Source organism: Macaca fascicularis, chromosome 1, assembly GCF_037993035.2.
Source record: "Macaca fascicularis isolate 582-1 chromosome 1, T2T-MFA8v1.1".
Classification (NCBI taxonomy): domain Eukaryota; kingdom Metazoa; phylum Chordata; class Mammalia; order Primates; family Cercopithecidae; genus Macaca; species Macaca fascicularis.
Window position 1 is genome coordinate 228,349,057 of NC_088375.1, and position 24,177 is coordinate 228,373,233.

At 55.7% G+C, this 24,177-nt stretch overlaps 1 protein-coding gene across 9 annotated transcripts in view; it reads left to right on the top strand.

Annotated features, from left to right (window-relative positions):
• The first annotated feature begins 4,555 nt into the window (after positions 1-4,555).
• Positions 4,556-24,177, top strand: part of PLEKHG5 (pleckstrin homology and RhoGEF domain containing G5) — a 53,797-nt gene continuing 34,175 nt past the window's right edge. For 4 of the 9 annotated variants that reach the window (XM_045381558.2, XM_045381570.2, XM_045381564.2 and 1 more), the window contains exon 1: positions 15,553-15,634. Coding sequence is in view for 3 of the 9 variants with exons in the window: in XM_074021756.1 (XP_073877857.1) it covers positions 4,873-4,931; positions 5,041-5,279 (298 nt within the window). In the remaining 6 variants the exon portion in view is untranslated. Of the gene's footprint in view, positions 4,932-5,040; positions 5,280-15,552; positions 15,790-18,585; positions 18,877-24,177 lie in introns of those variants that run through there. The other 5 variants (XM_045381602.2, XM_074021780.1, XM_074021756.1 and 2 more) reach the window with 4 other exon arrangements.

Genomic DNA, 24,177 nt, shown 5'->3' on the forward strand with positions numbered 1-24,177 from the left:
CATTTTGTCTTTCTCCACTTGTATCTTTACAGTTATACTCACTGGAGGTCATTGCAGCAAGGCTCTGGAAGAATGAAACTGGTGCCCTGTAATTATATTTGCCTCCAATCTAGGTTTGCCTTCAGGCTTTAAATACAGCCTGCATGGTGGTCAAAATCGTTGCCTCTAGAGGGAGCTATGAGCTGTTGGTCAGGTAGCCTTACTGGGGCTAGAGTTGACCCAGGAAGCTGTACAGGGTTTAGGGAAGGAGGTTCGGAGACCGGGAGCCTAGGCCGCGGTGAACTTTAGCTTGTGCCGGTCAGACCTGCAGCAGCACCATTCCCCGGGATGACGATTCATTCCATTATTGATGGCAGTGGCTTTTCTTTCCCTTTCCTTTTTTTTTTTTTTTTTTGAGACAGAGTTTCGCTCTTGTTGCCCAGGCTGGAGTGCAGTGGCGCAATCTGGGCTCACTGCAACCTCCGCCTCCCAGTTCAAGCGATTCTCCTGCCTCAGCCTCACGAGTAGCTGGGATTACAGGCATGCGCCACCACCCCGGCTAATTTTCTATTTTTAGTAGAGAAAGGGTTTCACCCTGCTGGCCAGGTTGATCTAGAGCTCCTGACCCCAGGTGATTCACCCATCTTGGCCTCCCAAAAGTATTGGGATTACAGGCGTGAGCCACTGCGCGCGGCCACTGGCAGTGGCATTAAGGGCATTTAGGGGAAAGACAGGATTGGACTTTTTGTCATTTCCACAGTCCATTATGGGTCAGATTGGGTAATAAGGAGTTCTCCATTGGAGCTGCTCTTTTTTTTTTGAGACAGAGTCTTGCTCCATCTCCCAGGCTGGGGTGCAGTGACGCGATCTTGGCTCACTACAGCCTATCCCCTCCCGGGTTCAAGCGATTTTTCTGCCTCAGTCTCCCAAGTAGCTGGGATTACAGGTGAGCACCACCACGCCTGGTTAATTTTTATATTTTTAGTAGAGATGGGGTTTCACTGTATTGGTTGGTCTCGATCTCCTGACCTCGTGATCTGCTTGCCTCAGCCTCCCAAACTGCTGAAGCAATTTTTTTTTTTTTGAGACAGAGTCTAGCTCTGTCACCCAGGCTGGAGTGCAGTGGCGTGATCTCGGCTCACTGTATCCTCCGCCTCCCAGGTTCAAGCGATTCTCCTGCCTCAACCTCCTAAGTAGCTGGGATTACAGGTATGCACCACCACGCCCAGCAAATTTTTGTATTTTTAGTAGAGATGGGGTTTCACCATGTTGGTCAGGCTTGTCTCGAACTCCTGACCTTGTGATCCACCCGCCTCGGCCTCCCAAACTGCTGGGATTACAGGCGTGGGCCACCATGCCCGGCCTGAAGCTATTCTTTACAAAAACTCTTTAGTTTTTGGTTTTGGTTTTTTTTTTTTTTTTTGCAACGGACTCTCACTCTGTCGCCAGGCTGGAATGCAGTGGCCTGATCTCAGGTCACTGCAACCTGTGCCTCCCGGGTTCAAGGGATTCTCTGCCTCAGCCTCCCACGTGGCTGGGATTACAGGCACCTGCCACCACACCGGGCTAATTTTTGTATTTTTAGTAGAGACGGCGTTTCACCTTGCTGGTCAGGCTGGTCTTGAACTCCCAACCTCAGGGGATCCGCTTGCCTCAGCCTCCCAAAGTGTTGGGATTACAGGCATGAGCCACTGCGCCTGAGCCTCTTAGTAATTTTTGTATGTAATTTTCAAAGTATCCCAAGTAGCTGGGGATACTTTTGGGATTACAGGTGCCCGCCACTACACTGGCTAATTTTTTTTTTGAGACGGAGTCTCACTTTGTTGACCAGGCTGGAGTGCAGTGGCACGATCTCGGCTCACTGCAGGCTCCGCCCCACCGGGTTCACACCGTTCTCCTGCCTCAGCCTCCCAAGTAGCTGGGACTACAGGCACCTGCCACCTCGCCCGGCTAATTTTTTCTATTTTCAGTTGAGACAAGGTGGGCGGATCACAAGGTCAGGAGATCAAGACCATCCTGGCTAACATGGTGAAATCCCATCTCTACTAAAAATACAAAAAATTAGCCAGGCGTGGTGGTGGGCACCTGTAGTCCCAGCTACTCAGGAGGCTGAGGCAGGAGAATGCCGTGAACCCAGAAGGTGGAGTTGGCAGTGAGCCAAGATCACGCTACTGCACTCCAGCCTGGGTGACAGAGCAAGACTCCATCTCAAAAAAAATTAAAAAGAGGCCGGGCGCGGTGGCTCACGCCTGTAATACCTGCACTTTGGGAGGCCAAGGCGGGTGGATCACGAGGTCAGGAGATCGAGACCATCCTGGCTAACAGTGAAACCCCGTCTCTACTAAAAATACAAAAATTAGCCGGGCGTGGTGGCAGCGCCTGTAGTCCCAGCTACTTGGGAGGCTGAGGCAGGAGAATGGCGTGAGCCTGGGAGGCGGAGCTTGCAGTGAGCCCAGATTGTGCCACTGAACTCCAGCCTGGGCGCAGAGTGAGACTCTGTCTCAAAAAAAGAAAAAAGAAAATCTGGAAAACCTCTTCTGGGGGCTCTTAAGTAGATTTGTCCAAATTGACTTCTGGTCTGAGGCCGGAGACAACCACAGGGCACAACTGGAGACTGGGCTGTTTGGAAGGAAGAAGGACTGGCAGACCAGCTCTTGGGAAAGCTCCATTTTTGCCTGTGGGAGGCTGGACCTGAACTTGCACCTATGAACAACCCTGTCATTTAGAGCTTTTTCGTTGGGGGTTTTCCTCGTGTTAGCCAGGATGGTCTCGATCTCCTGACCTCATGATCCACCTGCCTCGGCCTCCCAAAGTGCTGGGGTCATAGGCATGAGCCACCGTGCCCAGCCAATTTTTTTGTATTTTTAGTGGAGATGTGGTTTTACTATGTTGGCCAGGCTGGTCTTGAGCTCCTGACCTTGTGATCCGTCCGCCTCGGCCTCCCAAAGTGCTGGGATTACAGGCATGAGCCACCGTGCCTGGCCTAGGTCATTTGTTTTTAGATTTGGATGACAAGATCGTGGATAAGACAGCAGGCTTTGATTATAGAGTGCTGAGTTCAAATCCTGGCTCTGCCACTTGTCAGTGGTGTAACTTGGAGGAAGATACTTAGCCTGAGCCTGTTTTGTGTTTGAAGATGGGGTAATTGTCCTTCCCTCAGTGTTCCTTGGTGAGGAGTAAGTGAAGTCATGTCTATAAGAGATTTAGCACAGTCTCCGGCATGTAGAAAACGGTCAGTAACTCCTGGTGTGTGACTAGCCTCTGATTAGATGGTAAACTCAGGAGGCTGGCACCAGGACGGTGTTCCTCATGGTCATGCTGGAGGGACACGGAAACTGAGTTCGTAGCTACTTACTCATCTTTCCTCCGGCAGATTTACCTTAAAATTGTTGCTGCCAAGCTTCCTGTGGTCAGAGCCCTTGAGGAAGCAAGCTCCGTGGCCACCATAGATAACCCATTCCTGAAAGTTTTTCATAAACCCCCATTTGTTGCTTTTAAAATTTTATAAGCAGCTTACACATGTAGAAAGTGATCCTCCAGTCCACCATCACATAGGTAATCACTGACCTGTGAGGTGTCTCAGCTGGGGCTTGGCTGTGTGTGTGTGTGTATTTTACAAAATATGTATGGTTTCTGTTCAGCTCTTTTCAGTTAACAGATGAACTTTTGTATCATTAAATATTTTGAGAACATGAATTTAATTGTTGTATAATTTTTTGTAGATAGGTCATTTTATTCCAGGCAATCACTTTTCAATGCTTAGAAGAAACCATAGTGGGCTGGGCGCGGTGGCTCACGCCTGTAATCCCAGCACTTTGGGAGGCCGAGGCGGGCGGATCACGAGGTTAGGAGATCGAGACCATCCTGGCTAACACGGTGAAACCCTGTCTCTACTAAAAATACAAAATTTAGCTGGGCGTGGTGGCGGGCACCTGTGGTCCCAGCTACTCGGGAGGCTGAGGCAGGAGAATGGCGTGAACCTGGGAGGCGGAGCTTGCAGTGAGCCAAGATTGCGCCACTGCACTCCAGCCTGGGCGACAGAGCAAGACTCCTTCTCAAAAAAAAAAAAAAAAAAAAAAAGTGAAATGAGTCATGCGTAATGCCAGCACCTTGGAAGGCTGAGGCAGGAGGATCACTTGAGGCCAAAAGTTTGATATCAGCCTGGTCAACATAGTGAGACACCATCTACTTAAAAGAAAAAAACAAAACAAAACCTGAAACAAACCCCTACCTAGTGCTGCGCTGATAAAACTGCCTCTTGGCAGCAAGGACTCAGCCCTTGTCTTCCCGCACCTCATAGGGTTGGGCCTAGCAGAGAGACGGAGATTTGGCTGACAAGCCCAGCCTCAACAGTGGCTAAAATAAATACGGGGGCCATCTGCACAGTAAGGGGGGAAGACCACGTGATGTTCAGGGCCTCTTCAGAAAGACCTTGCTAAGTTAAGTATTCCCAAGGCTTTGCCAGGAAGAGCGGACTGTGGGTGGAAACCCCCCAAGTCAGGGGGCAGCAGGTCCAGTCTGCAGTGCCAGGAGCTGAGCAAGCAAAGTCTTGCGAATCAGCAGAGCTGAGCTGGGCAGACATGTGCTGGGCTGGGAAGCCAAGGGTAGCTATGGTAACTGGCCCTAAGGCGGCTGTGGTGCTCTGCAGACTGGCTTGGGTTTTTCTAATGTTTTGAGGCTCACTTGATCTCCTGCTGTGACCAGCCCCTCTCTGCCTGGCAGGGGAAAGCCACCGAACTCTCAGGCCTTCCTGGTAGCCGAGGAGCCCAGTGGAGGGGCTGCTGCTGGCTGCTGGGATTGCAGAGGCTGGGGTCTCTGTGGCATTGCTTTCCTGGAAAGGAGGGACGGCACCTCCGGGGCAGCCAGCATGTGGGAGCCCATTCCAGGGCATGAATGGGCATTCAGGAATGGAAAATCCAAGAGGGAACAAACCACCGACAAAGAAATGCAGTGTGAGCGGCAGCTGCGAAGTCTGTGCCTTCAAATATACAGCGCCCAGGGGACCCGTGGTAGAGGGGGAGCAAACTGGCAGGGCTGAGAGCGCCTTGGTTTTCTGTGCAGACAGGTCCAGCTGCAGAAATTAAGACTGGGGCTGAGTCGGGGAGAAGCATTCCACGTTGAGACGGCAACTGGGCAAAGCAGGACGGAGACCTGTGTGTCTGACTGGAGAGGCCTGCGGCATTGGCATGTGGCTGGAAGTCCAGGCAGGGTGCCACCACCACAGAGGTCAAGCATGAATTCAGTCCTGACAAAACATGGGTCTCCACCTCCAAGCTGGCTCAAACTTTGTTCGGGAACCGGTGAGTATGTTTTCTGTCTCTTTTGTCTAGAAAGGAGGTTTGAGGACACAGAGTGAAAGGAGGAACTTTGCAGGTCTTGGAGGGCTCCAAGGACTCGCACTCACTGAACTAGTCCAGACCGTCTAAGAGCCACTTGCGGGCTGGATCCATTTTGTCTCATTCATCCATTAATCAGTGAGTGAAGCCCTCCCAGCCCTGCAGTTTTAGCCATCAGCTCTGATTTGAGGGCAGAGGAGGGGGCTTTGCTGCTCAGCCATCCAGCTCCTGAAAGAAGAAAGACGAGACTCCACGCCGAAGGGTGGCTCTGGTGGCAGGATGGTTTTGCTGCTGTGACTCTCGTGTTAGAGGAAGGTTACCTGTTTCCCCCTCTGTGACATAGAAAGTGGGGTAAGAAAGATGGCCCAAGACCCTTCAAACTGTCCCATTTTGTGCATCCAAGTTGCATGCCCCCGGCGAGGATGATCTGGAACCATTCCCAACCTTGTCTTTGTAGCTTTCGGGAAGGGCCAGGAAATTCCTCCTGCACATCCATATTTTCAAGTTTACTTTTAATATCTGCCGTGACGCATTTTGGGAGTCGGGGGTCAGGAATAGTGTTCATGAAATCCAGTAACATTCTCCCACCGGACTTGGAGCCTGGTCTGGGAAACATCCCGGCCCCAGCAGGATAGCCTGGCCTGGCCTGGCCTTGGGGCATTTGGGCCACAGACCCCTCTGGTTGTGCTCAGATCTGAGCCCGTTCCAACCTTTATCTCTGTCTCCCCGATGGCTGGCCCAAAAGATTTATGAAGCTGACAGCGGGTCATGGAGAATTCCTCCCAAGGCCACGCAGGCCCCTCAGCCCAGGGCCATCCCCTCCCCAGCAAGGAATCTGAGCTGCTGACTTTTTCTTCCTTTGCTCACCCCCACAAGCTCATCCCCTGCTAGTATTCAGGGAATATAGAGTTGTGTGAACCACAGTGGCAGTGACAGCATGTGATATGTGAGCCCCCAGCACTCACATAGTAACATGGCCGTGTAATTCTTATTTCCTAAAGGGAGATTGTGTCCAGGTGTGGGTGACACTGGGGGTTACAGACCTTTAGGAGTGTCCGCTGTATCATACCTACCCCATGAACAGCAGAGAATGGTCACCTATTCTCAGCATATGCTTGATTGTATCTTTAAGCCCTTTAAATATAAATACACATGTGCACTTTGCTTTTTTTGAGACGGAGTCTCACTCTGTCGCCCAGGCTGGAGTGCAGTGGAACAATCTCTGCTCACTACAACCTCCACCTCCTGGGTTCAAACGATTCTCCTGCCTCAGCTCCCAAGTAGCTGGGACTACAGGCACGTACCATCATGCTCAGCTAATTTTTTGTATTTTTAGTAGAGACGGGGTTTCACCATGTTAGCCAGGATGGTCTCAAACTCCTGACTTCATGATCCATCCACCTCAGCCTCCCAAAGTACTGGGATTACAGGCGTGAGCCACCGTGCCCGGCCTTTCTTTTTTTGAGATGGACTTTTGTTCTTGTTGCCCAGGCTGGAGTGCAATGGCACGGTCTCGGCTCACTGGAACCTCCACCTCCTAGGTTCAAGCGATTCTCCTGCCTCAGCCTCTCTAGTAGCTGGGATTACAGGCGCCTGCCACCATAGCCAGCTAATTTTTTTTTTTTTTTTGGTATTTTTAGTGGAGACGGAGTTTCACCATGTTGGCCAGGCTGGTTTCAAACTCCTGACCTCAAGTGATCCACCTGCCTCAGCTTCCCAGAGTGCTGAGATTACAGGTGTGAGTCACCTTGCCTGCCCACATGTGCACTTTTGTTCTGCTTATAAAAGTAATACATTTGTGGCTGGGAAAGGTGGCTCACACCTGTAATCCCAGCACTCTGGGAAGCTGAGGCGGATGGATCACTTGAGGTTAGGAGTTTGAGGACAGCCTGGCCAACATGGTGAAACCCCATCTCTACTAAAAATACAAAAATTTAAACATAAATAAATAAAAATACAAAATTAGCCAGGTGTGGTGGCAGGGCACCTATAATCCCAATTACTCGGGAGTCTCAAACAGAAGAATTGCTTGAACCTGGGAGGCAGGGGTGGCAGTGAACAAGATCGTGCCACTGCACTCCAGCCTGGGCAACAGAGTGAGACTCTATCTCAAAAAAAAAAAAAAAAAAAAAAAAAAAATATATATATATATATATATATATATATATATATATATATATGCCAGTACAAAAAACTTGCCAACACATAAAAACATTCCTCATCTTTTATTTTATTTTTTTCTTTTTTTGAGACAGAGTCTCACTCTGTTGCCCAGGCGTGAGTGCAGTGGTGCAGTCTTGGCTCACTGCAACCCCCACCTCCTGGGTTCAAGCCATTCTCCTGCCTCAGCCTCCCCAGTAGCTGGGATTACAGATGCCCACCACCACGCCTGGCTAATTTTTGTATTTTTAGTAGAGATGGGGTTTCACCATGTTGGCCAGGCTGATCTGGAACTCCTGACCTCAGGTGATCCGCCCGCCTCGGCCTCCCAAAGTGCTGGGATTGCAGGCGTGAGTCACTGCGCCTGGCCTCCTCATCCTTTTTAATGGCTTCACGATATATATGGATATGCCTGAACTTTTAAACTATGCCTCTAATAGTGAACTTTTGGGTTGTTTCCAATTTTTCACTTTTTTTTTTTTCTTTTTATACAAGGTCTTGCTATATTGCTTAGGCTGGTCTCTGAAAGTCCTGGGCTTGAGCAATCCTCCTGCCTCAGCCTCCTGAGTAGCTGGGTGTGTGCCACGAAGCCCAGCCCAGTTTTTCATTCTTGCAAATGGTGCCATAGTGGACATTCTTGTGTCTGTGTCTCTGTGCACTTGTGAAAGAGCATCTGTAGAGGGAATTCCTAGGACAGTGGAATTGCTGTGTGGAAGGCTGTGAGCAATTACATTCTGACATTTCCAGATTGTCATCCAGACAGCCACTTATTCTCCCCCCAGCAAAGTAAGTGGTCACTGTCCTATGTGGGAATGTCCCTGAGATATGAGGGGCGTGGTAGACAGGTGTCCCCTTACATAGTCACCAGGCATTTCCCTCTTGTCCACTTGCATTGCTGAAATGCCATGGCTCTTGGCAGAGGAGCAGGGGCAGCGGTAGGGGACTCTGATGTCACGCCTCCAGAACTTCCGAGGGTGGTGTCCAGAGGGCACACTACATTAAATTTGCTTATCTTTCTGGTTAGATTTCCTACTTCTTTTTTTTTTTTTTTTTTTTGAGACAGAGTCTCGCTCTGCCGCCCAGGCTGGAGTGCAGTGGCGTGATCTCGGCTCACTGCAAGCTCCGCCTCCCGGGTTCACGCCATTCTCCTGCCTCAGCCTCCCGAGTAGCTGGGACTACAGGCGCCCGCCACCCCACCCGGCTAGTTTTTTTGTATTTTTTTAGTAGAGACGGGGTTTTTCACTGTGTCAGCCAGGATGGTCTCGATCTCCTGACCTCGTGATCCGCCCGTCTCGGCCTCCCAAAGTGCTGGGATTACAGGCTTGAGCCACCGCGCCCGGCCGAGATTTCCTACTTCTAAAGACCCTCTTATATAGTCCTTTTTTAAAATTTAATTTTTTGCTGAGACAGGGTCTTGCTCTGTTGTCCAGGCTGGTTTCAACTCCTGGCCTCAAATGATTCTTCCACCTCAGCCTTCCCAAGCGCTGGGATTACAGGTGTCAACAACCATGTCCGACCTCATACTTTTTTTTTTTTTTTTTGAGACAGTGTCTCACTCTGTTATCCAGGCTGGAGTGCAATGGCAAAATCTTGGCTCACTACAACCCCCACCTGCTGGGTTCGAGTGATTCTCCTGTCTCAGCCTCTCCAGTAGCTGGGACTACAGGTGCCCACCACCATGCCCAGCTAATTTTTGTATTTTTAATAGAGACGGGGTTTCACCATATTGGTCATGGCTGGTCTCAAACTCCACCCGCCTCTGCCTCCCAAAGTGCTGGGATTACAGGCGTGAGCCACTGCGCTGGGCCCTGGTTTGTTGTTTTTATAATTTAATACAAATGTTTTCAGGCTGGGCGGGGTGGCTCACGCCTGTAACCCCAGCACTTTGGGAGGCCGAGGTGGGCATATCACTTGAGGTCAGGAGTTCAAGACCAGCCTGGCCAATATGGTGAAACCCCATCTCTACTAAAAATACAAAAATTAGTCGGCTATGGTGGCACATGCCTATAATCCCAGCTACTTAGGAGGCTGAGGCAGGAGAATCGCTTGAACCTTCTAGGTGGAGGTTGCAGCGAGCCCAGATCACGCCACCACACTCCAGCGTGGGCAATAGAGCGAGACTGCCTCAAAAAAAAAAATTATTTTTTCATCCAACTTTTTTGGTTGTCACAAATGGGAAGGTGGGTCTCATTTATTGAATCCATCACTGTAGGAAGCAGAGTCCCTACTGAAGGCTGTAAATGTTCAAAGCATTTAGCACATCGTCTATTTGTAGCTGTTGTTATATCCAAAATTCGGTATGATTTTCTTTCTTCCTTTTTTTTTTCTTTTTTTTGGAAGGAGTCTTGCTCTCTTGCTAGGCTGGAGTACAGTGGCACCATCTCGGCTCACTGCAACCTCCACCTCCCGGGTTCAAGCAGTTCCCCTGTCTCAGCCTCCTGAATAACTGGGATTAATGCTTTCCTAATTTTTGTATTTTTAGTAGAGTTGGGGTTTCACCATGTTGGCCAGGCTGGTCTTGAACTCCTGACCTAAAGTGATCTTCCTGCCTCAGCCTTTCCAAGTGCTGGGATTGCAAGCTTGAGCCACTGCACCCAGCCAGTTTTCTTTCTTTCTTTTTTTTTTTTTCCCCAAGATGGAGTCTTGCTCTGTCACCCAGGCTGGAGTACAGTGGCGTGATCTCGGCTCACTGTAACCTCCACCTCCCGGGTTCAAGCAATTCTCCTGCCTCAGCCTCCCGAGTAGCTGGGATTACAGGCACCTGCCACTATGCCCAGCTCATTTTTGTATTTTTAGTAGAGACAAGGTTTCACCATGTTGGCCAGGCTGATCTCTAACTCCTGACCTCGTGATCTGCCTGCCTCAGCCTCCCAAAGTGCTGGGATTATAGGCATGAGCCACCATACCCAACCATTTTCTTTTCTTTTCTTTCTTTCTTTTTCTTTTTTTTTTTTTTTTTTTTTTTTTTGAGACAGTCTTGTTCTATCGCTAAGGCTGGAGTGCAGTGGCGCCTCACAACTCACACAGCCTTGACCTTCTGGGCTCAAGTCATCTCCTCCGTAGTCTCCTGAGTAGCTGGGACCACAGGTGCATACCACCATGCCCAGCTAATTTTTAAACTTTTTGTAGAGACAGGGTCTCACTATGTTGCCCAGCCTGCTCTCAACCTCCCAGGCTCCAGAGACCCACCCCAGCCTCCTGAGTACCTGGGACCACAGGTGGGCCACCATGCCTGGCTAATTTTTAATTTTTTTGTAGAGACAAGGTCTTGGCCATGTTGTCCAGGCTGGTCTTGAACTCCAGGGTCAAGGAGTCCTCCTGCCTCAGCTTCCCAAAGTGCTGGGACGGTAGACTTGGGCCTCCATACCTGTCCCTGCTTTACACTTCTCGAGATGTAAATGAACAGGATCCAGGCAGAACCCCTCCAGGCCCATATGGGAGGCTCTCAGGAAACAGCCTCCTCCGTAATGCCAAGATGGGTTGAGACCTCAGAGCTGCCCTGCACAGAAACTGCCTCTGGAGGTTGGGCCTGTGTCCTGGGCTTAGGGGGAAGGGCCCTTGGCTTGTGTGGGCCAACAGTCAGACAAGGCCCATCCGAGGCAGCCTGGGTCTCTGCTGGGCATGTCCACAGAGACAGTAGTGACAGTTTCCAACCAACAGGACCAGTGTTTCAACAATAGGGTAGATGGTTTGAAATCCTAGCTGTCCTGGAAGTCCAGCCTGTCTTTTCTGTGGTTGGGAGCCGGGCCCAGGAGCCTTTGTTCCTTGGACAGACTTGGCCCTCGAGAGGGCCCCAGTCTCTCAGTTTGTCTGGCCAGGTTTAAAAGTCTGCAGCGGCCAGCAGCCGGCAGCGAGGCTGGAATGTAGCTTTGCTGGCTTGGCCACAGACAGCCCTGAGGAACAGCCTTCATTTCCGCCTCTTCCCCTCACCTCGGGCTGAAAAATCCCCGGCAGGTGGCAGCTGCTGGGTCTTAGCCTGAGTCTCAGCTCCTCCAAGGGGACCAGCTTTGACCCCAGCGGGGGCGTCCAAGCATGTGGGCTGCCTTCTGGGCACGGTCCTCCTTGGATGCCAGGGAGCTCTGCCACCTTGACACACAGGGTGAGGCGGAGCCCAGCTGGACCAAGCCTTGAGGTATTTGGAAGTCAGCCCTGGTGAGAGACGGTTGATTGCAAATTGATTCTAGTTCAAATCAACAAGCATTTCCCTGGCACCTGCTCTGGGCCAGGCTGGGCCTGGGCCCTGCATCCCCCATAGAGTCTGGATTCTAAGGGCTCCCAGGCTAGATGGAGCGAGGGGAGCTCTGCAGTAGGATCCAGGCATCGGTGGGAGGAACTACCAATTCCACCAGGAACAGTGGGTGGGCGGAGCCCCGGGGTCTAAGTGGCCGTGCTAGGGGCAGGCTTTTAATCAAGGCAGTGACATTTGCAGACTTACATTCTGTGCTTCTGCTGTGATTGTTGGCCATTGTCCCCGAGTTTGGAGGGCACTCTCCTGGATTAATTCATTCACCCCCCATGGCCACCCTGGGAGGCCTATGCTGTATAAATGAGGAAACTGAGGCCCAACTTGTTTGAGATGGTACAGCCAGCTGGAGCTGGGATTTGAACCTGGGGAGCCCGGCTGGTTCTGGAGGCTGGCTTGGAGGGGGTAAGAGTGAGACAGGGAGGGGCTGAGGCAGGGCGGTGGTGGCCTGAGGCTGTGCCAGCGCAGGGCAGGGCTGATGGCACTGAAAGACATCCTGGAGGCAGAGCTTAGAATGGCGTGGGAGCTGGTTTGTGGTCAGCCTGCCCCAGGCTGCAGTTGTCCCCAGGCTGCGGCTGGTGGTTGGGTGGGTGATGATGGTCTGGTCAGATGCTGGGCAGTGACTGCGCCTCCCACCCCGCTGGCGAGCCGGGTGGGCCTGAGGGCCCTACTCTCTGGCTTTGCTACCCCCCACACACTCAGGGTGGCCCGGGGAGGGACCCATGCCAGTGGGCTCGAAGGCCAGGGAGGTTTGTCCAGGCCTGAAGCCTCCCAGGGTCCAAGTCAGGGGGCACATCTGGGGCTGGGAGAAGCCCACCTGAGCTCACGTGGCCTCAGGGCTTGCGGCACTGAACGGCGCTGAGCAGGAAGGGTCACTCGTCCAGCTTGGGATAACCCCAGAGCATGTGGAGCTCGAATATCTCGGCTGTGAAGGAGTAGCCAGTGGTGTGGAGGGTGGTGGAGAGACCCTGAGGCAGCGCCCAGTCCCTTCTGGGCGACACGGGCAGGTCTCCAGGCACCCCGGGCTTCCGCTTCCTCCTCTGTAAAATAGGGTCACGGTGATCCAATCACAGGGCCACTGGGCAGATTAAAGGAGATGTCACCTTGAAGGCTGTTAATCCAGAGTCCTGGTATAATACATGGGGCACCAGCAGATGCTAGCGTCTCTGCTGTAAGGACAGCCAGGGAAAGGGGGCTGAGAGGGTCCCTGGCCCAGCAGGAGTCTGTTTCTGAGCACAGGGAAGAGAGCAGCACGGGCTCCCCGGCGTCCGAGGGCCTGGCCTCTCCCCTGTCCAGCCCTGGGCTTCCTGCCAGCAGAACCCTCTCCTGCTCCCTCTGTCCAGGCCATGGTGGCAATCACACAGTCACTCTCTGGTGCTGGGGGCAGCCTGGCTTGGGGGAGCTGCAGTCGGGCAGCCTGCAGTGCTCACTCCACGGCTGGAGGTGAAGCCACTGCATGGCTCTGCTGGCCCGGTCCTCACTCTGTGAGCCCTGTCGTGGCCCTGCTGCCTCAGTCCTCCATCTCACATGCCTCTGTCCCAGCCCCTAGGGGCCCTGAGGGTTGGAGAAAAACCTGTCTGGGCAGCGCAGGACTGTGTGGGACCCCTCTCAGATCCCTCCTGTCCTGGGGGCAGTGGTCATTGGCAGCTGCTGGGTGACTGCCAGTCCCCTTCAGACGTTTCTCTCAGACTTTCCAGGCTCCAAGCGGGGTCCTTTCATACAGGCAGCCTCATTTAATCACCCTAGTCAAGGGTTTAGGATTGTCTCCATTTTACAGAGGAGGAAACCGAGGCTGGAGGAGTCAGTGACCGTCCTCAGTTGTGGCGCCTGTCCTCTTTGGTCCATCCCCCACCCCAGCAGCACCCAGGGCTGGCACAGGGCCCATCAGAGACCGTGGGGAGGGGAGGGGAGGGTATTGGGGGCTAAGGCTGAGGCCTGGTTGAAGCTCGAGGATGGGCTGGCCAGGGGCCAGGTGGTTGTGGCCCAGGTTTCTACCAGCATCTTCCAAACAAATGGACCGGCAGATGGGCTGGGGCACTGGACCCATGCATCTGGCCTTCAGAATTGTTTAACTTTTTTTTTTTTAAGACACAGTTTCACTCGGTCACCAAGGCTAGAGTGCAGTGGCACGATCTCGGCACACTACAACCTCCGCCTCCCGGGTTCAAGTGATTCTCCTGCCTCAGCCTCCTGAGTAGCTGGGATTGCAGGCACCTGCCACCACACTTAGCTAATTTTTGTATTTTTAGTAGAGATGGGGTGTCATCATGTTGGCCAGGCTAGTCTCGAACTCCTGACCTCAAGTGATCCCCGCCTGCGTTGTCCTCCCAAAGTGCTGGGATTGTAGGCATGAGCCACTGTGCCCAGCCCAGAATTGTTTAATTTGGAGGAAGGGTCTGTGCTGCCTGCACCAGGCCCTGTTCACCCCTCCCACTGGTGCTGACACTGGGCCCACTGCTTGCTGGCTGGTGGGTTGGCCTCCACCCCACCTGGCCCCCACCCCCAAGTCACCATCAGGTATTGGCCCTGGAGGGTCCTCAGCCCGTGCCTCCGGAGGGCAGGGCAGATTCTTTTTTCTTTCTTTCTTTTTTTTTTTTTTTTTGGAGACAGAGTCTCATCCTGTTGCCCAGGCTGGAGTACAGTGGTGCAATCTCAGCTCACTAAGCAATTCTCTGCCTCAGCCCCCCAAGTAGCTGGGATTACAGGCACCTGCCACCACTCCCAGCTAATTTTTGTATTTTTAGTAGAGACGGGGTTTCATCATCTTGGCCAGGCTGTTCCTGAACCCCTGACCTCGTGATCCACCTGCCTCGGCCTCCCAAAGTGCTGGGATTACAGGCATGAGCCACTGTGCCTGGCTGGGCAGAGGCAGATTTTTCTTTTTACTTGGCCTGGTGGAGCGTTTGGGGAGGGCCTGGCCAGAAGAACAGAGACAGGAGAGCCAGAGGGCACGGGGAGTGGCTAGTGCCCATTCTCTCCAGATTACATAAAGGGGCTCTGCAGCCCAGCCTGTACACACAGCATGGCTGCCTGGGTGCTTCTCACGAGAGCTGGGTAGCTAGCACTGGGCATAGCGGCCCCGCATGCACGCAGCTGGCTCTCCCCGGCTGCCCTGGGGGTCCAGACAGGCCTCCTCAGACACCGGGAGAGGAAGGGAGGAATGTGGTTACCTGCCCCTGGAGCCTTGGGTTCCACAAGGGGCCACAGTGGGCCTTGCCTGGGGACAGGGAGGAACAGGGCCTCTTGTTGGTTGCAGGGACCCCCCACCAAGTCTTTATCCCTTTGGGGTGAGCACTCACCCTGCGCCAGGCTCCCTGCGAAGCCCTGTGCGTGCAGGGTCTTGTGGAGATGACGCCCTGGGGGCTTCTCTCCTTAACCCATTTTACAGATGTGGAGTCCGGGGAAGTGTCATGGACGAGGCTGCCCAGCTTGGGAGGCAGAAGCCTAACCCTGAAACAAGCCCTCCCCTGCGGGGGGCTGCCCTCGGGAAAACCCTGCAGTGGGAAGGGGTCATCCAGGGTGGTTGAGGGGAGAAAGGATGTTCAGGGGCCCTTGGAGCCCCCAGCCTGTGAGCTTAGGCAGGAAAAGTGCCCCAGGGCCTACGTTTCCTGGGTGGCTGTGGCTTCCTGGCATGGGGGTCGATGGCTGGGTCCTGCCACCTGTTTCTCTTCCTCTTTTGGCCCCTTACTCAGCGAGACCTTGCAGGGGCAGCCCCTACTTGGGTCCTCCCTCACATGGCACTTCCGCTCTCAAGGAAACAGCTGTGGTTTGCAGAGAACTCGCCCCCTCCCCATGTCCAAGGCCATTGCCAGGAACCAGATGAAGCCGGCCCTTGTCTTTAGCCCCTGTCCCTCTGCCTGTCCTGGTTCCAGCCCCAGGCCAGGGGATGCTCACTGGAGCACAGAAGGAACAAGAGGTGGGATGAGAGGCAAACCTTGGGGTCTCCTTGCCCAGGGCCACAGCTCCCAGCCCCGGGGCGGCCCGTGTGAGGGCACACACCAATTGTCTCTGTTCCCCTGGGATCTTCCTGTCCAGAGGCCGTGAGGCTTCCAGGGGACCGAGTCCCTCGAGGTAGGTCTGGGGCTGTGGGAAAGCAGCCCTCCAGCTGAGGGCCCGCCTGCCTCTCTCGGGCCTCTAGCTCCCCATCTGTACCCAGCAGTGACTTCGAGAGGAGCTAGAGGTGGGTGAGGAGGGCCAGGTGTAGAGCGGCGAGGGCAGTGCGGCCAGCAGTATGAGTACCACTCTGGGGCTCAGCCCTGGCTCTCCCTCTTCCTAGCTCTGTGTGGCCCTGGGCAAGTTGCCTGTCCATGGCCTCAGCTTCTCCATCTCTGTGGTGGGGACAATAGCACCTGCTGTTGGGAATGAAATGCGGATTGGAGATGATGTATGAATAGTGCTTGCTCAGTATGGCATTGGGCCATGGTAAGTGGAGTGCCTGCCTGGGGCTGGGCACACAGCAGAATGCAAGACAGACAGCTGTTCCTGAAAGCACCAAGAGCGACCCCCGTGTTTGTCAGCAGCATCGCTAGTCAGTCTTGTTTCCCGGTTTCCCCCAGACCCTAGGAAAAGGCCCGGGTGTGTCTACCTGCCTTGGACAGCTGCAGCCTCAGAGAGAGGCTGGCGCTGCACCCTCGAGGACTGTGGGGGTCTGCTTCACTGACCTGGGGGGGCCTCCCCTGACCCACTGGGGCTGCCTCTGCCTTCCTGCATTGGGAGGCTGGGTGGGGGACCCTCTAGCCTTGTATGGAAGGAGTGTGGGAGACAGAGGAGGACAGCTGGGCAGCGGGACCAGCACAAGCGAAGGTGGGAGGTGGGAGGCAGGAGGCACATTTGGAGACAGAGGGAACACAGAGGATGATGCTCCCTGTGGTCAGGATGGAGGGTGGAGCCTGGCCTCCTCCTCTTGGCATCCAGGACTGCAGCCCCTCAGGAAGGTTCAGCCTCCGAGCCCCAAATGGATGCCTGGGAGTGGAGCCTCCCTAGGTGGCCGCTGCAGTGAAGGCATCCCCTTGTGCTCAGCCTACAGTTGAGGGTAGGAAGGAGTCTCTGCCGCGCCTGGGCGGGGATGCTCTGGGGTTGGCTGTCCTGAAATAATAACCAGGTGTGGCTCCCACCAAGCCCAGACAAAGAGGGGCCGGGGCTGGGTAAAGGCTCCAGGACCCACCCCACTGGCCCTGGCCTCTGCTGTGGTGGATCTGAGACAGAGATGGCTGGCCAGGCCATGGATGGTCCTATTCCCTAAGCCTCAGTCTGACACCCCCAGGCTGGCCACTTGCCACATGAACACAAGCCAGGGACACCCCCAGCTCCTGTGGCCTCAGGCCCAGGTCGTGTGGGTGCCAGCGATGAAGGCCAAGGGCCTGCGTTTGTCCTCCCTGGCCCCGTGCGGGTGGGGGAGGGGCCGGCCAGGCAGGCATACGGTTCGAATTATTCAAACCGCCTCTTGGCACCTTAGCCCTCAGCTGGGGGTGTGCAGGCTGCCTGGAAGGCCACCCCAGCACCCCCTGCCACAGCCCTGGGGTGACCCCTCCAACCCCCTGCCCTCCAGAAACAGAGCCTTCTTCTGCCAGCTCCCTCTGCCTGGGCCTTGGGTCTCTGTTGCCAGGCATCTGGTCTGGTAGGGAAGCCAGCTCCGCTCTGGCTCTGCCCACAGCTCTGCCTTGGCTCTGCTCCTTCAGACCTGGCAGGCTGTGGGGGGCACAGGTGGGGTAAGACAGAGGTGGCTCAGCAGAGCCTGGCTCAGGAGCCCAGTGCAAGCTGCCCTTGGCCCCGTTTAAGTCTGGATTTCCGAAGGACTGCCCCATGGCCCTCTGGTCGCCCCACCTTCTCCCCCAGCTGCTTGTTCAGGTCCCCACATTGGCTTTGAAGCTAGACAGTCTTGGGGTCAAATCCAAGTTCTATTCCTTGTGAGCTGAGCCTCGGCTTCCTCATCTGTGCCATGGAGGAAGTGCCCACCCACGCAGGGAAAGCCACAGTGACCCTGCTGGGGCACAGGTCACGTGGATACCATGGCAGAGGTCTCTCCACAGGAGGGCCGCCATAGGCTTTGAGTTGTTATTTGCTAGCTTGAACATTTTGCAATCTTCACAACACTCTGGAATCAACTGACAGTGGCTTTTCATTTCCCCGCCTGTCCGCCAGCTTTTCCTTCTTCTCATGGTTCTTTCTGTGAAAGGTCTGCAGCCCCAGCCCTCTGACTTCCTCCAACCCCACCCATCGCTTGGGAGCAACGAGGCTCCCCTAAGGATGCCAGAAGCTCAGCTGCCGAGGGCTCTATGCCTGGGCTGCCATTGGTGTAGGCGACATGATCTGAAGGAGGCAGCCTGGTGAAGTGTGGCCAGCCCCAAAAGGGAGCCCAGAGAGCAGAGCCTGGACCTCACAGGCAGGCTGAGGGTGAGGCCTGGCCCATAGCTCCTGCCCCTCTGGGGAGCCTCTGGGGGCGTCGGCTCAGTGGAGGTGGGGGACATGCCTTGAGCTTCCTGGGGAGGGTCCAGCCAGGAGCTGGAAACATCTCTAGGGGCAGCCCACGGCCTCCCTACAGGTGCTTCTATTCCTCACTGAGAAATCCTGCAGGGTCCTGCTGGGGCTGGGAGCGGGGTCATAGGTCAGGGGTGGGGAGCTGGAATTGCTCCCCGGGCAGCACATTTTTCTTCTCTGAAAACTTATCTTAGCAAAGAGACCACGAAACAATCGCACTCTTTTCCGGGCCTCTGTCGTCCCCAGACGGCCAGCCCGTCTCCTTGGCGGGGGCTCCGAGGGAGCCGGGAAGGCGAAATTTGTAAAATGTCTGTAGGAGGGGAAGAAAGGCGCTTTGTGTGGGGCCGGGTCCCTGGCCATTGGTCAGCTCCGAGGCCCCCAGCCGCTCCCAGAATGCTCCCCTTCCCGGGGAGGGCGCGCCTGCCAGCCGAGGCCAGCCCCAGTGGTCCCTGCAGCCCCCTGCGCCCCTGCACTCTCTGCGTCCCGTGTCCAGGCCACCCAGCCTCCGACGGCACAGGCCAGGCGGGGTGGCCTCCCCTGGCCTCAGCATGTTTCTCTACTGGAGGAAGCGGGGCACCTACGAGCTGGAGGCCCTGCCCAGCGACCTGGCCGAGCTGGAGCTGGGGACGGTGGAGCGTTTCTCGTGGAGCTCCACCCTGGACATCATCGAGGACCTCGGGGGTAGGTGCGAGCCCACCTCCCGGGAGGACTTTCAGCTCTGGCACTGGGCCTGCCCAGCCAGGGCCTGCGGCCCATTCACAGACATATGCTGCTGATGGTCACTCGCTCCACAGTGGTGTGGGGTCCAGAGCCACTCCCGAGAGCTGCTGCTGGTGCAGGAGAGGGGCCTGCAAATTGGGACCCTGGGGGCCAGAGGGCAGGCAAGCAGCCGAGGAGGCTGTCCTTCCTCCAGAGCTGGCCTGGCTGGGCTTCAGGCCTGGCCTCTGCCTCTGCTCTCCCCCCACCCCCAAGATCAGGCCATGACGTCTTCTCGGGGCTGGGTGGTGTAATGAGATGTTCTGGAACATTCATGTTCCAGGCCCCAGGACATGGGTCATTTCTCCTTTTGTCCCCATTTTACAGATGAGGAAACAGAGGTATAGGGAGATTAAACCCCTGAAGAGGCAGGACGAGCTCTCGGGGACGCTGAGCCCCGTGGCCGGTGTTTGAGGGGTGGGATGTTGGGCTGCTCCTGGGGGTGAGAGGCCAGGGAACTGTGAATGGGAATAATGATGCCTTGGGGGTCGTTGGGGGGCTGAGAGCACTAATGGGGATGACACACAGGGAGACTTCAAACAGTGGTGGCAGAGGCAGGGCACACCTCTGCTGGCTGTCGGGTGCCCATTCTGTCAGCTCAGCTCAGCTGCTCGGCACTGTGAGCTGGGGAACTGGCTCTGTCAGGGTGCTTCGGTGCAGTGACAGAAACTTGAGTCCTGTCTGCAGAAGCCACCAGAGTGCTGATCTCCAGCTCCCAGCACTGTGGAACTGTCTGGGGCCAGGGCCTGGGCCTGGGTTCTCTTCTCCATTAGCCTCATCCTCAGGCACAGGCGCTGGCCTCCCCCAGGCCACAAGCCCAAGGAGCAGGAGCCTGTCCTGGATGAGTCTCCCTAGCCTGGCATGGTCCTTCCCTGAGGCCAGAGGCAGGGAGAGTGACGGTTCAGTCTGGGGTTCACCTTGGGAGGCAGAAGGGAGCCCGCAGACCACACAGAGATGGGTTTTGAAAAGGAAGGTGCTTGGGAGGTGGAGGCAGGAGAATCCCTTGAACCAGGAAGTTGGAGGTTACAGTGAGCCGAGATTGCGCCATAGCACTCTAGCCTGGCGACAGAGCGAGACTCTGTCTCAAGAAAAAAAAAAAAAAAAGAGAGAGGTGCTGCTCCCAGGAGGGAGGATGACGCTGGGTGGGCATGAAGGCCAGGTGTCCCTACCTGTGACCAGCCCCCCACTGTGGAGGAGGAATGTGGCTGCTTGTCGGGAGAGACAGGTGCAGGGTCCCACAGGCCCCAGCAGCTCCAGGCACCATCGGGGTGTGCGCAGGAGGCAGGGAGGGCCTGAGGACGTGAGAGCAGCGGCCCAGCTGCCCAGCTAGTGGAGGCAGTGGGGATGCGGGAGGCAGCACGGGATGTGGGGGTGGGGTGGGGAGGAGCGTGGCAGCTGGTGTTGGGGTGCAAACTCCCCTCCACCCTCAGCTGGGCACTGTCCTGGAGTTGGAGGGTGGGATGGGGGGCAGGCTGCTCTATTTCTTCACCCGGCAGCTTCCTGCCTACCTGAGGCAGGTACGGAGCTACAGGACCCAACAGAGCCAGAGACTTGCCCCAGGTCGTGTAGTCACCCCAGCCCCAAGCCAGCAGGGCCAGCCAATGGGAGCTGTGTCCCACCCCTTGCCCCCACTCAGACTGCGCTCCCCTGGGCGGGGTGGAGCAAAGTGGGGCTGCTCGCTGTCTGCAGAGGCAGGCCCTCCCTGGGCTGTCTTAGTTGTTCTCTACATCTCAGTCATCCTGCTGGTCCCTCCCCCTGGGATGCCCTCACCGCTCAGATGCAGGAGTCACATCTGCAGCTGGGACTGCAGGCGCACACCACCCTGCCTTCCTAATTTTTAAACTTTTTTGTAGAAATGGGGTCTCTCTATGTTGCCCAGGCTGGTCTTGAAAATCTGGGCTCAAATGATCCTTCTGCCTTGACTTCCCAAAGTGTTGGGATTATGGATATGAGCCACCATGCCTGATCTCAAGAGCTCTTTAAACCTAGGCTCTTGGAATATCCATGCCTACTGTCTGAGTCAGGGCCATTCTTGGAATCCCCTTTATCCTAGTGAGGTGTGGCGAAGCCTTTGAGATCCCAAGTGGTGGCACCCAGATACACCATGCACACCCTCAGCCTGAGCACCAGAACTGAGACCTGCTCACCGACGTGTGCCTGCCCCAGCTCTCCTCGGAGCCGGCAGAGAGGCCCCAGGGAGCTGCACGCAGCGGCTGGCTCACAGCACGTGAACAGGTCTCATGCGTGAGCTGAGGCGGCTGGGTGGGTGAGCCTGGGCATGCGGCTGTCTGTGTGGGTTCTGTCCTCTGTGCCAGCCAGACCCTGGCTGGGGCCCATGCACAGTAGGCCGATGCCAGCCCAGCCTGTGATGGGGGTGGGACTGGTGCTTGGAGTGTGACTGTCGGGAATCGGGATCTCAGAGCCATTTCTGCAGCCCTGCTCCTGTTCTGCCCTTGGTCACTCTCAGTTCCTCTGAGGAACCTCTGGAGGAAGCCCACAGTGGGCAGATGGGCAGGCACCCACAGCAGCCTCAGCCAGAGGAAGTGGCCGGCTGGCCCCAGGCCTGTGTGCAGAGCTGTGTGGACAGTTTCTCGGGCCCCAGGAAGGAATCCTGAATGTGTCCTCCCACTTCTTCTTACTGAGCTCGAGCAGTGTGGGTGGCTGGGACGATGTTCAGCTCTCCGCTCCCTGGGGACTACGCCAGCAGCGGTTCTGGGCTGTAGGCAGAAGCAGTGTCCTGGCCATGGTCCATGCCCCTCCCTGCAGCTGAGTTGCCACTTCACTGTCCTGCCCCCAAGGTGCCCCATGTCGCTTTGGGAAGGGGATCAGAAACACATTTCCTTCCCAGACCTCCTGTGACGCTCCAATCAGTGTCCTGCATAGGGAGTGGCGGATGTCCTGGGACCAGCAGCCATTTACCCAGGACATGCCCCTCTGGCGTTTGGCCAGGTTGAGGACAAATCTTGCCCTTCCCCAGGTGCTGCGGACGAGAAGTGCAGCCCCAGCATGGCCTGCAGCAGCTGCCCAGGCATGGACGGGCGCCCAGGAGGGTGGGGCTCACGTGGGAGGGGACATTCAAGGCCACAGCTGCTTCCTGAGAGGGGCAGCCTTTGCGTGGCCAGGCCTGTGGTTGGGAGGTGGTGGGCAGGGAGGTCCTGTTTTCTTGAGACAGAAGTGTTCATTGGAGTGGAGGGTTCAAAGGTGAGGGGCTACCCTGGAGAAGATGAGAACGAGGTGGTTTTCTGTGCACTTGTGTCATCCTGGGGCCCGTGGGGAAAGGGGACACTCATGTCATGATGAGGGACCAATTCATGTTTTCCAGACAGCTGATTGTGTCAGGCTGCAGGAGAGCACTGTAACCTGGCGGTTAGGAATGCAGGCTTGGAGGCTTACACACTCACAGCCTCATTACTCTCATTACTTTTGTAACCTTGGGCTCTACCCTCCAAGCCTCAGTGTCCTCATCTGTGAAATGGGTACAACGATCATTCCTCTGCACAGAGTTAGATGGTGAAATGTCTATGTCTATGGACAGCAGAGTTCCCAGCAGGTGTTTGGCAAGTGAGAGCTGTGGTTACTGTGTGTCTTTCCTGAAGCCGTCTGATGGGGAAGACAGGTCAGTGTTGGTTCAAAGGCTCAAGACGGTGGGAGTCCAGCAGGGACACATTCACCTGGAACTGGATATCTGACAATAGGGAGGCCTTCCTGAAGGCAGCAGCCTTCAGCTTGGGCCTTCAAGAGTGGACAGGATGGCAGCAGATGGCGATGGGAGGATGCTGGGGGAGGGCAAAGGAATAGAACCAAGAAGGGCTGGGCTGGGATCAGATCAGTTGTGTCCGGCAAGTGGCGGAGTGAGGGGCCTGGGGTGAGGCGACAGGGAGTGGTGGGGACTGTGGAGGCTGGAAGCATTTGTGCTGATCTGAGGCAGACACAGCTTGGGAGCTGGAGCCGTCCAGAACATGGGTCCAGAGCTGCCAGGCTCTTCTGGTTTGTCAAGAGAAGCCAAAAATATGGATTTTTATGTGAAATCTCCGACTTTTCAAAGTTGGCAACCAATTTAAATTCTTTCGAAACCCTGTGCTCAGCCAAACAAAACATGTCTGCCGGCCGCTCTGCCCGCGTCCCGAGGCCCGGTTCTGGAAGAGATCAGGGTCAGGACAAAGCCAAAGTGGCCTCCTGTGACTGAGACAGGGTTGGGGGAGAATTGGCGAGTGGGCTCCTCTGCCTGGCTAAGGGTTCTGGCTCTCCCTGGGACAGTGCGTGGGGGAGCCAGGAGGGCAGCTGGGCTGTTGCAGACCTGGGGAGGCAGAGTCTGGCACACAGTGGCGGGAGTTCGGGGTTCCAGGTCTGCTTAGCGGAGGGGGGAGTCCAAGATTCCAGGTCTGCCTGGAGGGGAGGTTCACGGTTCCAGGTCTGCCTGGAGGGGAGGTTCACGGTTCCAGGTCTGCCTGGAGGGGAGGTTCATGGTTCCAGGTCTGCCTGGAGGGGAAGTTCATGGCTCCAGGTCTGCCTGGAGGGGAGGTTCAGGGTCCAGGTCTGCCTGGAGGGGAGGTTCAGGGTCCAGGTCTGCCTGGATGGGGAGGTTCAGGGTCCAGGTCTGCCTGGATGGGGAGGTTCAGGGTTCCAGGTCTGCCTGGATGGGGAGGTTCACGGTTCCAGGTCTGCCTGGATGGGGAGGTTCACGGTTCCAGGTCTGCCTGGATGGGGAGGTTCACGGTTCCAGGTCTGCCTGGATGGGGGAGGTTCAGGGTTCCAGGTCTGCCTGGATGGGGGAGGTTCAGGGTTCCAGGTCTGCCTGGATGGGGAGGTTCACGGTTCCAGGTTTGTCTAGGGGAGGGGGGAGTTCAGGGTTCCAGGTCTGCCTAGGGTCAGGCTGAGGTCGAGGAGCAGACACTGCTCAGGCTGTTCCACATAAGAGGGGTTGCTACAAAGAGGCAGAGCTCCCCAGGGAAGCCCAGGGCAGGCAGAGAAGGCTGCCCCCCCGGAGCTGCCCACTCTCACAAAGCTGCCTTCTCCTGCCCTGTCTGCTCTGGGGTGATCTCCACTGAGTGGCTGCTCCCCTTGTTCTAGCTCCCCAACGATATTGGGGCATCGTACCCATTTGGACTGACTCTCAATGGACTCAAGGCTCCAGGGCCCACTAGGAGTCCTACCTGTGAGTTCCTATCAGGAAGGGGATCGGAACCATGTTTCCTTCCCAGGCCTGCCTCAATTCATAGTCTCAGG